Below are 13,896 nucleotides of genomic sequence, written 5' to 3'. Positions count from 1 at the left end.
TTATTATCAAGCTGTAGTTCCAAGAATTTAACACTGCTCACTTCTGCTATCTGCTTGTCATCGTATGTTAGGCATACAAGTATACGCATGCGAAACCCCTTACAAGTTCTGAACTAAACTACATGTTGTGTGTTTTTTCAAAGTTTAGTTAATAAGAATTGGCTAGGAACCAGTGATTAATGTTCACAAATATTTTATTTGCCGGTCTTTCTAAGACTGTACTTGATATGCTATTTATTGCAATGTTTGTATCATCAGCTAACTAAACAAACATTAATCTGGTAATGTTACTGATGAAAGATCATTGATATATACAAGAAAAAAAGTAAGGGCTCTAATATGGAACCTTGTAGGACCCCACATGTAAGTAGTTCCCAGTTGGATGATGCCTGATAGCTTAATACATGTCTCTTTCCTAATAACACCCCTTTTTCCTGCCAGAGATATAAGATTTGAACCATTTTGCAGCATTTCCTGTTACACCATAATTTTCTAATTTACTTAAAAGGATTTTGTGATTTACACAATCAAATTCATTTGACAGATCACAAAATAAACCAGCTGCCTGCAATTTTTTGTCTAATGAATTAAGTACATGCTCACTGTAAGTTTAGATAGCCTTCTCCATAACAGAACCCTTTAGAAATCTGAACTGCAACTTTGACAGTATGTTATTTGTGATAAGATTGTTATAAAGCGGATTGTACATTACCTTATCTAAAATTTTTGAGACTGTTGGCAAAAGTGAAATTGGACGGAAATTTGATGCTATTTCCTGATCTCCATTCTTAAACAGTGGCTTAACGTCAGCATATTTCAACCATTCAGGAAATATTCCACTGATAAATGACTGGTTACGCTGATAGCTTAATACGTTACTTAACTCAGAATCACATTCTTTAAGTAACTTTGTTGATGTTTTGTCATATCCACTAGATGTTTTTGCTTTTAAAGATTTTATGATGGACATTACTTCTGCTGGAGTGGTGACAGTGAAATTCATATTATGGAAGTTACTTGAAATGTCTGGTCTGAGGTGTTCCATAGCAGCATCTACAGAACCTGACAACCCCATCTTTTCAGTAACAGTTATAAAATGTTTGTTAAAAAGTTCTGCAACACTATTCACATCTGTCACCAATGTATAATTTACTCTTAATGCTATTTCTCCCTCTTCATGTCTGGTTCTACTGGTCTCCTCCTTCACTTTGTCTTTATTTTGTAATCTGATATGACTATCTTTTCCTTGTAATATTTTTGCTTTGATGTCCGTATTACAGTCTTTAACATTTTGCAGTAGTTCTTGTAATGTGCTATAGCATCAACATCAGAACTTTTTTGGATTGACAGATACAGTTTTCTTTTTGTTTTACAAGATACCTTTATTCCTTGAGTAATCCATGGCTTCTTTGTAGACTTTGCTCTAACCTTGGTTAGTTTTGGGGGAAAACAGTGCTCAAATAAGGTAAGCACTTTATTAACAAAAGTGTTATATTTTTCATTCAAGCTATGAGCACTTTAAACATCACTCCAGTGAATGTCTCTGAGGAGTGTCCTAAAATAATCAATTTTTGTCTTATTGATTACCCTCTTGAGTTCAGATTTAACAGATTTTATACCCTGTTCAGTATTAAATTTAACAGAAGGAATTGCATATCATGGTCTGAGAGGCCACTGACTAATTGGTTTTGTAATATAATTTTGTTCATTGGACTTTTCTATAAAGATATTATGAATGGCTGCTTGTGAGCAATTGGCTATCCTAGTGGGGAACTTTACAGTGGAAATTAAGTTGAATGATAGTGTTACTAACTCACATAAGTTCATATTGAGTGTCTTCAAGGGAATCTACATTGAAGTCACCAGCAACCACAATTTTTTGTTTTTTTGTTTTTGGTTGTTAAATGGGCCAGTACAGCTTCAAGGTGGTTTATGAACAGATTAAAGTTACCTGCAGGTGCTTGATACACACTTAATATTGTGAAGGATTTTTTGTGAAATTCTACCTCTGTTGAACATGCTTCCATATGCTGTTCTAGGCAAAATTTATGAATGTCTATGTTCTTAAATTTATGATAGTTCCTGATGAATGTGACAACTCCTCCTCCTCCATTTCTGCTCTACAAAAGTGAGATGCTAACCTAATCCTGCAACATTTAAACATTCCATACCAGTGGTCACATGATGTTCAGAGAGGGCAGATATGTCAACTGGGCTTGAGGACTCTAATTCGTCTATGCAGATAATTTATTCATTAATTTTATTTCTCAGTCCTCAAATATTTTGATGCAAAAAAAAAAAAAACTGACATTTCACATTGACTGAGCTAAAATTGGGTAGAGTTGAAATTTCTGCTGATTGTTGAAAATTCTTAACCAACAGCTGTTTATGCTGATGTAATGTTTTGTGGTTTCTTTCTAAAACTGAAGGATTGTCTCAACTCTAACCTCTCTTAAAACTTGATTTCTTTCTGTCCTCCTTGCCCTAAAAAGGGGTCATTTCTGAAGCAAATAACCACTGCTGGTATTTTACCACTCGTGACAGTGGCATAATGTGTTTTCCATTGTAATGCAAATAATGTTCAGGAGCATTTTGACTCTCAGAAATGTCTGTGTTTTCATCTGCTGAAACCATCCAAACTTACTATGTATGAAGCCTTAGATATTTAATTCCTGGTTTGTAGGATATCTTTTAACTATTTAGCTGTACAGATTCAGTCATTGTGAACCTGTGTTATGTGGAAATCCTTGTTGTAGTTTAACTAGGTGTCGAAGATAATACTGTATGATGTCTTTTCCAAAATGTTTTTGACATCTCCCCATGGTTCATCACTTTGTCTCTAATGAGTGCAGTGTTGATGGAACATTAAACTCTAATCCTGCTTCTGTGTGATAATCAGTAGTATATATTTACAAATCATCAGTAAATTGAAACATTGTAGTTTCTCCCGACAAAATATCTAAAATATTATTTATGTAATTGTTAAACAATAATTGGGACAGAACAGATCTTTGTGGTAATTTGATTTTCTTATTGTATTTATTTTGGGAGAAATATTTGGAGGAAGTAATATGTTGCTTAGCTCTTTTTGGAACATAAACTTTCATAATGTTAATGGCAAATCTCTCCATAAAGGCAACTTTTCTCTTGCAGAGTCTGCCACTGAAGATTTGTGAGTGTATAAAAAATGCTCTTATGTGCTGTAGAAACCTGTCATCAAATGTGTTTCCTTTATTTGTGTCCTCTGTTAATCTGATCCGGCAATAGTCCTGGACTGATGAACATTACTCAAGAATTGGCTGAAAAAGAGAGCTTTTAGATATGGTGAAACCCTGCTTTTACACTTTTCAAGGGACTTCAGAAAAATGGTGTAAAATTCGGGGAAGTGTAAAATGTGGGAAATAACATTTAAAGCTATAAAAGTTACATATAGGATGTCCCCTTGCATTTTCATACTTTATGTATGATATATGTACATAACATGCTTCAAAAGACTTGCCAGGGACTTGTTTATTTTCCAATAAAATCCGCTGATGTAATTGGAACTGATAACTGTCTGGGAAGTAGGAACATGCGACCCAATTTCATACATCATAATCAATGTTTCTGAAAGCCTGCAGCTGTCATTCATTATTTAAATAATGAAATACAGCACTAATTACATATTTTTTCACGCTTAGCACCACGACACGTTTTGAGATTTTTTTCCTTGTTGTCAAGTACAAATATGTACATAAGTATTTTGTGTGGTGTCCAAATATGTGTTATTCTATGTCTCTTGCACTATAATTGTCTTTTTGAGGTTATCAGGTACGGTGCCTCTTGCCTCTTCAGTTACTTAGAAAACCACACACATGCTAAAATAACTCACATTGTTTGTGTTACATCACAAAAAATACATACGTAAATACTGCACTTGACAACGAGAATAAGTTCTTGAAACTTGTTTTGCTCAGCATGGAAAACAAAAATATGTAACCGGCACTGTCTTTAAACTAAAAACATCTGAGCAAAGTGAATGATGGTCTTGACTAGCGCTCCAAGTGGCCAAACACCGAAAAACACTAAATATGGTTTGACAAAGGTGTCACCAGGATTGCAACAATTGGGAAACTGCGTTTGTACAGTAGAGACGGTTTGTAAATGGTTGTGATTGCTCACGATATATTCACTCGAACGAACCTAGTTACTCCGATCAGCCACCACGCCAAGTAAAGCTGGACAGCAGCAAGAGATACGGCACAAATTATTCCAACTTTTACTCATTTACCAGTCCGAATCTGCTGAGTAGAGTGCCCTGATGTCAAGAAACTTCTTCTTCCTTTTAGTGTTCAACCCTGAGATTGGTTTGCAGCAGAGCGCCATTCCTCTCTTCTGTCTGCCTTCCTCTTCATTTCCATGTATGTGTTACATTCAACGTCATTCATGATCTGTTACATGTACGATATCCTTGGTCACCCCCGCCGATTACTTCCCTCAATAGCTCCTTCTACTATTGTTCCAGTGATGTTGTTGTGTCATAGGATGTGCCCTACAAGTTTGTCTCTTTTTGTTTGGATGTGCCTCCACAGAGATCTGGTTTCCTGTACTCTTCTAAGCACCTCTTCATTTGTTACTTTGTCTCTCCAGCTGATCTTCTTCATCCTTCTGTAGCACCACATCTCCAGGGCCTCTAGCCGTCTTCTCTCTTCTCTTCCCATTGTCCAAGTTTCACATCTGTATAGGGCCACACTCCAAATGAAACCTTAAGTTTCCTTATTTTCAGACTGTTGTTGTTGCTGGTGAGTAAGTTCCTCCTCCGATTAAATGCAATTTTGGCCTTTTATGTTCTACTCGCAATTTCTTTCCAGCTTGTACCATCCCTTGTGATTTTGCTTCCCAGGTAAGCAAATTACTCTACCACTTCCAGCTCCTCTCTTCCAATTCTCATTCCCAGAGGTTCATATTCTGCTCCTGTACTGCATACCGTCACTTTAGTCTTTTTCTTGTTTATTAGCATTCCATACTGATTGCATAGAATTTTTTCCATTGTTCTGAGGACTTCCTCCAGATCTTGTTTTGTCTCCGTGACTATAGCAATATCATCTGCATAATGTAACATGTCTATCTTCTGCCCATTAATTTTGATACCCACCTCAGTAGTTTCTCGAACTTGGTCTATAGCTTCCTGCATGTAAGCATTGAATATAAGAGGAGAGAGAGCACAACCTTGTCTTACCCCTTTTCTAGTATTTGCTTCTTGTTCCTGGTGAAGTTCTTAATCACTGCCACCTCATTCTTATAGAAACTGAGTATCACATGGATGTCTCTGTACTTTATTCCACTTTTCCTCAGAACTCTTAACATCTCTTGCCAGATTGTCTACAAAGGCAATATAAGTTGGTTTACTTTTCTGTAATTGCTTTTTGATAACAAGTCTCAGTGGCAGAATCGCTTCTTGTTCCCAATCCCCTTCTGAAACCAAACTGTTCTTCACTCAGCATATCCTCCACGTTGTCTTCAATTCTCTTCAGAACTATTTTTATGAGAATTTTTGATGCATGTGGTATTAGGCTTAGAGTTCAGTACTGTTCACATTTTGTAGCTGCTGCCTTCTTTGGTGTAGGAACAATGATAAATTTCTGAAAGTTTGTCGGTATTTCTCCTGGACCTAATAAGTTTAAGCATAATCATTTTCATGCTGTCACCAGCATTCCTTATTAGTTCTGCAAGGATGTCATCAATACCCATTGCTTTGTTGTCTCATAGTTCTTTTAGAGCTCTGTCAAATTTTTCTTGGAGAATGTCATCTCCCTTGACATCTTCGTCTCCTTGCTCTTCCCTTCCTAGTGCTTCCTCTGAAAGAGGTGTTCCGGCATACAACTCCTCTATCTATTCTTTCCATCTCTTCACCAAACAGCATTTTGCCCTCTTTATTCTCTATTGTGCCTGAGAGTGTTGTTTAACATTTGTTAAAAGATTGATTTGCTGTTCTGTAGGCTAAGTCAGTTCTTCCGCTTTGCATATTTTCTTCCACTTTCCTGCACATTTCTCCAAGAAAATTTTCTTTTGCTTTCATAGCTTATCTATTAACTAAATTCCTTAGTCTTCTGTATTCAGCTTTTCCTTGTTCATCAGTTGCATTTTTGTATAATCTCCTGTTTTCTATAAGCTCAGTAATATCTGCTGTAATCTATTTCCTCTTGTTTTTGGGTTCAGTTCTTCCAACTATCTTTTCTGCCAGTTTGTATATACCAGATTTAATTTGATCCCAGTCTTCATTTACTCCAGCATTTGAAAATTATTAGCTAGGTTGTCTGTTTCATGAGCATAGTGCTTTGCCACTCCCTCAGTTTTCAGTTTTTCTAGTTCCCATTTAAGTTTTACTGGCTTCTTACTTAACCACGTAATATTTGTAAACACTACTGTAAGGCCAACATCAAGCCATTGCTATTTTTCTCCATGAACATTTGTTCATAATGTGTAAATCACAGGAAAATTTGAAATACATTATAAATTCGTCAATGCAAAATAAGGTGCAAATTAACATTGTGGCCATAGGAAATTTGATGGGAACGATAAAAATGCCGTAAACGCAGGTAAACATTAGTTCTAGGAATGTAACAATGGGTTTATACTGTACTTATTTCATAGGTGAATAACTTTCTCTTTGGAATCTTCTGTTGAAGCCCTGTGGCATCTGCTGTTTTGACAGTAATAACTGGTTACAGCATTTTAGGTTACTCCAAATACGTACCTCTAGATATGTGCCAGTTATTACTGTAACCAGTGATTGCTAGTCAGTTTTAGAAAACAGTGAAATATAATTGGCAGAAACCATCTAAAAAGCCATGGATTACTTGTAAACAGAAAAGGGAAATGTAGGCTATATGTAAGAGGAGTAATGATCCAGAATCAGTGAAACATTATAAAAACCTACTGCACTGCAATAAGAAAAGTTATTAAAAGTCCAGAAATATTTGCATTGTGTTTGAGATTAGCACATCTAGCAATAAAATTAAAACAATTTGGAATATTGTTAAAAGGGAAACAGGGCAACCAAGAGCACAGGAAGACTGTATTTCTATTAGACTCAATAGAATGATTATTAACAAGAAGTCAGAAGTAGGTGATGATAATAATAATAATAATGGCCTCCCATCGGGCAGACTGCTCGTCTGGAGCAAGCCTTTTGATTTGACACCACTTTGGCGACTTGCGTGTCGATGGGGATGAAATGATGATGATTAGGACAACACAACACCCAGTCCCTGAGCGGGAGAAAATCTCTAACCCAGCCGGGAATCGAACCGAGCCCTTAGGATTGACAGTCTGTCGCGCTGACCACTCAGCTACCGGGGGTGTACGGCAGAAGTAGAAAACATTTTTAATAATCATTTTCTAACTGTTGTAGAGAAAATAGGATCCAGCTATTCACTGCAAGACAGTATATAAAGCACACATGGAATTGATGGCATTTCCAACAGATAAGTAGGATTCTCAGCCACATGTGTAGTAGCTCACTGAAACAGGGCATTTTTACCTATAGACTGAAGTATGCTATTGTTAAACCATTGCATAAAAAAGGGGATAAGTCTGATGCCAACAACTACCACCCAATCTCACTTCTTACAGCTTTATTCAAAATTATTGAAAAAAATAATATATTCAAGAGTAGTATCAAATATTTGTAAAAATGAAGCACAAACTAAATGTCAGTTTGGTTTTCAGAAAGAAAATGCTATATTTGCTTTCACTGATCAAATGTTAAATGCCTTGAATAATGAACATCATCCATTGGGATAGTATGTGATATCTCAAAGGCTTTTGAGTGTATGAATCATGAAATTCTTTGAGATAAGCTTAAGTATTGTGGTATGAGTGGGGAAAGTGCACAAATGATTTAATTCATATTTAACTGGAAGAATGCAGAAGGTTAAAATTAACAGTACAGGTAGTCTGCAAAAGTCCTCTAACTGGGGAGGTATCAAGAAAGGTGTCCCACATGATTCGGTCTGTGTTCCTTATTGTTCTTGATACATATTAATGACTTTTATAAATTATAGAGTGCAGCAATCAGTTGTCCTTTTTGTGTGTGTGTGTGTGTGTGTGTGTGTGTGTGTCAAATCCAGATTTCGGCTAGTACCTAGCCATTATAAATGCACTATTTTCTAGTCTTGATACATGTCAGTTCCCTGTTGTTTGGGCATCAGTCACAGTTCTTTGAATACTACTAGAATCTGACTACCGTTTGTGGAAATAGCAACACCAAGAACGAAACACATGCATGAATTCAATTGATTTAATACCACAGGTTAGGTACAAGACAAGTAACAAATGATTACCTTTTCAAATCTTTACATGTCCTTTGAGCCCTACTATTAAGTATGTCATGTGGCGACCATGCTCTGCAATTAAAGCTGCTATACACTGTAGCATTGAATCAATAATGTTTTGAATATGTTTCTGAGGTATTTCCCTCCATGCAGTTTGTATCTGAGCCCACAAATCCATGACACCAGTTGCTGGAGGACCGTGAGACACCAGGTGCCGACCAACCATATCTTAGACATGTTCGATGGGCAACATGTCTGTTAAACATGCAGGCCAGGAAAGCAATGGTACCCGTCGCTCTTCAAAGAAGGCCTTTCCATTCCTCGCAATATATGGCCGGGCATTATCATGTTTAAATGTGGCCTGTGGAGATGCCTGAAGCAGGGGAATATCTCAGGCTCCACAACCTCTGTTAGGTGCCAGTTGCTGTTCACAGTGCCCACAATATGTACGAGGTGAGATTGGTTGTTGTAACCAGTAGCACCCCAAACCATCACACCTGCTGCTTGTCCGCTATGCCGCTCCACAGTGCAGCCCTCCAGGTTGCGCTCACCACTGTACTGCTTGACACTTATGCAACCATCACTGTAGGACACGTTGAAGCGGGACTCGCCCGAAAAGATTACATATTGCCACTCAGCACTCCAGTGACGGTGTTCACATGCCTATTGCAGTCTGAGGAGCTTGTGGTTTCTGGACAATGGAAGCTGACATAACGACATATGTGCAACCAATCTAGCCTGCAGCAGACGGCAGTGAACCATTGATGCAGACCAGTTCACACCTGTTGGAGTGCTCCAGTGACGAACCAACACTGTGGATGACACTGTATGGTCCGTAATGGCCATGTGGACAAGATAACATTCATCCTGTGCTGTGGTCATGTTCCGTGGTCGTTTCTGCACACGGCCTTCCTCTATCCATTGCTTCCACACACACATCGCTCTCATAGCAGCATGCCCTGTGCAAGCTGAAATGTCACAGTATGACTGCTCCCATGCCTATATAGCTCCCTTTTATATCGACGGTGCGTACTGGCACTCACTGTATTGTTTCCACCTTGTCGGACCAACATAAGAGGGCTCTGCTCGGCCTGCAAAATGTATCATACATTGGCTGCACACCCATCGCCACTTCCACCAAGTGTGGTGCTATTCGGGTAATTCCTTCTTGGTGCGTCACTTTTCACAAATGACGGTGTACAGTTCTGCACAGTAAATGGCATAACACCATTGATAAATACAGACTATGAACAGAAGTCTGTTGCTAAGGCAGAATATTCTAAATTTGGGTTTGTGCATTGGTGTGAAATTGAACTAAAAGAAACACAGCAATGATCTGCTGTTAGGTTCAATTACTTATGCTATTAGGGCTACTGCAAATTTTAGCAATAAACATATCAGTAAATTAGTCTACTATGGCTGTTTTCATTCACTGCTTTCATATGGTATCTTATTTTGGGGTAATTCATCATTAAGAGAAAAAGTATTCATTGCACAAAAGCATGTACAGAATAATAGCTGGAGCCCACCCAAGATCACCTTGTAGACATTTATTTAAGGAACTCGGGATGTTCACAGTACCTTCGCAAAACTTACGTTCACTTATGAAATTTGTTATTAACAACCCATTCCAGTTCAAAAATAACAGCAAAGTGTATAGCTACAACACTAGAAGGAAGGATGATCTTCACTATTCTGGGTTAAATCTGACATTGCCACAGAAAGGAGTAAATTATGCTGCCACAAAAATCTTTGATCATTTGCCAAATAGCATTAAAAGTCTGACAGATAGCCAACCCACATTTAAAAACAAATTAAAATAATTTCTGAATGACAACTCCTCCTACTCAATAGATGAATTTTTACATATGAAGTAGTAAGTGTAAACTAATAGTAGTAGTAGTAAAAACAATAATAATAATAATAATAATAATAATAATAATAATAATAATAATTTTGTGTAAAGAAAACTTATGTTAAAGTGACACATTCCACATAATTATGAAAGGCCTTATTCATGCTCAATGGAACAAGTATTAATATATGTATGTATGTATGTATGTATGTTGTGTAATGGAACAATAATGGGTCTTCCTTCATTATTTATTTATCATAGTATGTGACAACTGGGGTAATGTGTGCTGCTGATGTCAGAAAATAGCTCAAATTGTCCTCTTTGTGATTCTTATCTTTTGACCATGTGTTCCAGTATTTATTCACACACAGCAGCAGCAATACTGGTTAGTGTGAATATTGTAACCCTTACTTTAGAGCAGTTTGGTCCCTCCCCCCCCCCCCCCCCCTCCCCTCCTTCAAACCAACCAATCAATCAATCTTAATTTAGGGCCAAGAAAATTTTTTCAGCACAAATAAACTTATGTAACTACAAATTAAAGTTCAGCCCACAAAACCAAAAAGTAATAGTTATTACTGGCGGAACTTAATGTAAGGCATATTGAAACTGATATGGAATAGTTCCCAATAAAGTCCAAGCCCTACCAAGTTGCTGTGCTCACACGTAGCAAGTCTGATATTAAAGAAAGTGTCATTAAGCCTGATTAAGTTGGAAACTACACATTTCTAAGTCAAAGCACTGGGCACAAAGATTTATACAAGGTCGAATAACAGACATGGAAATTGTTTCACAGATGTTTATTACTCCATTTCAATGTTTACATAATTTTTTCAAAGTACTCGCCTCCTACATGAATGGACTTTTTATAGGATCTCTGCCAGTCCTTGAATATGTGGTGCAGGTCATTCTTTGTCAGGTCCTTGAGAATCGCCTGACTTTTCTTGCGCACTACTTCAGAGTTCTCAAAGTGAATGCCCCAAAGCTTTGTCTTTAGTGATGACAACAATAACAATAATGATAATAACAGGCTGCAAGATCGGAACTACAAGCTGGAGGTGGTACACATGTAATGTTGAATTGAGCCAGAAACTGAACGACGTGATTTGTGACATGAAGCCGCGCATTATTGTGATGAAATCGCCACTCAATCCGAGAAGAGTCTTGTCATTTCTTTGAAATGTGCTTCCTCAGTTTAGCCAATGCTGACCTATAATATGCTGTGTAACAGCAATTGAGGGAGAACTGTACACTGGTAAATCATTCCAAGACAGTAAAAAACAGTAATCATTGCCACTTTTCCTGCAGATGGAAAAACTTTCATCTCTTTTGGTGTTGGAGAACATAGTAATTTCCACATTATGCTGGCTCATTTTTACTCAGGATCACAAAGATGCAGCCATCACCATGATAATCAAGTCCTAAAACATATCCCCTCCATCAGCAAAGAGATGCAGCACCTCATGGCTTGCCTCCAAATGCACAGCCTTTTGTTCAGAAGTCAATGAATTTGGCACCGGCACACACACATGTTATAAGGAGATGAACATGCACAATCGTAAAGACATAGTCATATGAAATTCTCAAAGGAATTCAACACTTCACTGAGGTTACATAACATTATCCACTGATCCTCATGGACAATCACAGGATGTTCACTTCGGTCACCATTAACAGGCAATCACAATTCTTTGAAGTCCTTTAACCATCTAATACTGTTGTGTGAGTTAGTGCGTCTTCACTGTACACTTGTTCCAGTTTTTTGTAAGTTTCAGTGGCTATATAGTTTAAATGAACACAAAATTTTATTGTACCATACTGCTCCTCTCTTGTCACCTCCATTGTTTGGCATGTTTAATGCAAAGAACGCTACAAAAGAGAGCGTTACTACCAACCTACCTATATGAGAGTGCTGTTGCCACCAATGGACATAATACAGAAAAGCCCACTCTTTTCAAATACTCATGGTACAGATAGGAAACCATCGTGGAAGCTACGTGAAAAAATTAGTCACAGTATTTGTTGTTCAGCCCTCATTTGATCCTGGCAAACAGTTGGTGCAGTTTTAGTCTGCCAGCAGAGGCTAGTCGGATAACAGCAATTGAAGAAGAGACTACCTCTGGTTGGCTTTATATTTGCCCACTATGGAAATTCACATGATTAGCTAGCAATACTCCAGCCACAGGTGCCCACACAGAATGTGGGTAGCGTTCTTGTCGTCATCTTCAGTCTGAAGACCAGTTTGGTGCAGCTCTCTCCGCTGCTCTATCCTGTGCAAGCCTCATCATCTCCAAATAACTACTGCCACTTACATCCTTTTGAGCTTACGTACTGGATTCATCTCTTAGCCTCCCTCTACAATTTTTACCCCCTACACCCCCCCCCCCCCCCAACCTCCAGTGCTAAATTGTTGATCCCTTGATGTCTTGGGATGTGTCCTGCAGTAGATAGAATTTTAAGGAAGATAAGTCCTGCTATAGTAAGACAGGAGATAGAACAAGCAAGGTATGAACTCAGTGTGTATATGTAGGAACAGCTTGTTAGTATATGCAAGATGATGATTAAGCTATGTCTGATCGCTTAACTCATAAACAAAGAGGTGGATAACACAGTTTGAGGTCTGAGTGATGTGCCTCTCCTTCCCAATATGTCCCACTGTCCTCACTAAGGAAGGAACATAAAAGTTCCAAAGGCTAGGTTTAATTTTTTGTGCTTCTAATTGTTTCTGTTGGCAGTACTTGCCATTTCAGAATTTCACCTCCTTTAACTAAGTACTGGCTAGCCTTACTGTCTCCTTGTAAGTTACCAATATACTTGCTAATTCAGGGGAGGGGGGGGGGGGGGAGGCTCGGAGGGAGAGAGGCATAGTCATATCTCTAGCATTAGCAGTTCTCTGCCCTGCTTTCAGAACAGCTGAAAGTTTGTTGCTGTTCTCCAGTATAAAGTCCATTTTGTGACTCGGATCATGTGCATCTTTAGTTTCCTTGAAAAACTTCCTTGAGATGCTGTATAATATTCAAATAAATACCATAATAAATTATGAATTTAGATATATTTAACTCCATAAACTGAGCCGGTATGTTACTCTTGGTCTGTTATTATGCTCTTCTATGCTATAGGCATGCTTAACTTAGCAGGAATGGAGAATAAATGAACCATAGGTTTTTAAAACTAAATGAATACCAGGCACAGACAAAACACTACTTCTGCAACTCAGTATGATGAATGCCTTGCATCTCGGTGATATACCTCTCTCTGCTTTGTGTGTCAACCTCTCATCTATATGTACTGTTATAAATGTTGTCAAGTTAGGAGTAAATTTATTATTTAGCCAGTTTCTACTTTAAAGCCCTGTGTATAGCACATTGTAACTGAGGTGGTAATTATAAAATGCTTGTTTCAGAATCACGCGAAGATGTTGTGGATGAACAAGAAATGGAAAATTATCTAGTGTGTGTAGTTGCATTACAGAGGCTAATGCAAGGTGAGAGAGCTCTTATGGCTGGTATTGTACCTCTGCAGCATCAACACCAAGTGTTTGAAATTGTTATACGGGAAGCCATGGATATGGTTGTGCAGGATGGTGAAGTAAGTCTATTCTACTGTACACCAGAGGGGATCAAATAGTTTTTATTGCATTGTTTAAAATTAAATTGAAGAAAAATTTATCATATTTAGACACTGGGAATGAATCCTACTACTTCTTGTGATTTCAACGTGCTTCACAGT

At 37.8% G+C, this 13,896-nt stretch overlaps 1 protein-coding gene across 2 annotated transcripts in view; it reads left to right on the top strand.

Annotated features, from left to right (window-relative positions):
* LOC126334756 (exocyst complex component 7) overlaps nucleotides 1-13,896 on the top strand; it is a 101,482-nt gene that overhangs the window by 44,586 nt on the left and 43,000 nt on the right. For both annotated transcript variants that reach the window (XM_049997324.1, XM_049997326.1), the window contains exon 8: nucleotides 13,571-13,755. In XM_049997324.1, the coding sequence (XP_049853281.1) occupies nucleotides 13,571-13,755 (185 nt within the window). The remainder of the gene's footprint in view (nucleotides 1-13,570; nucleotides 13,756-13,896) is intronic.

The sequence above is a fragment of the Schistocerca gregaria genome, chromosome 2, assembly GCF_023897955.1.
Source record: "Schistocerca gregaria isolate iqSchGreg1 chromosome 2, iqSchGreg1.2, whole genome shotgun sequence".
Taxonomy (NCBI): Eukaryota; Metazoa; Arthropoda; class Insecta; order Orthoptera; family Acrididae; genus Schistocerca; species Schistocerca gregaria.
The sequence above is the reverse complement of the archived record's forward strand: the minus strand, read 5'-3'. Positions and strand labels throughout refer to the sequence as shown.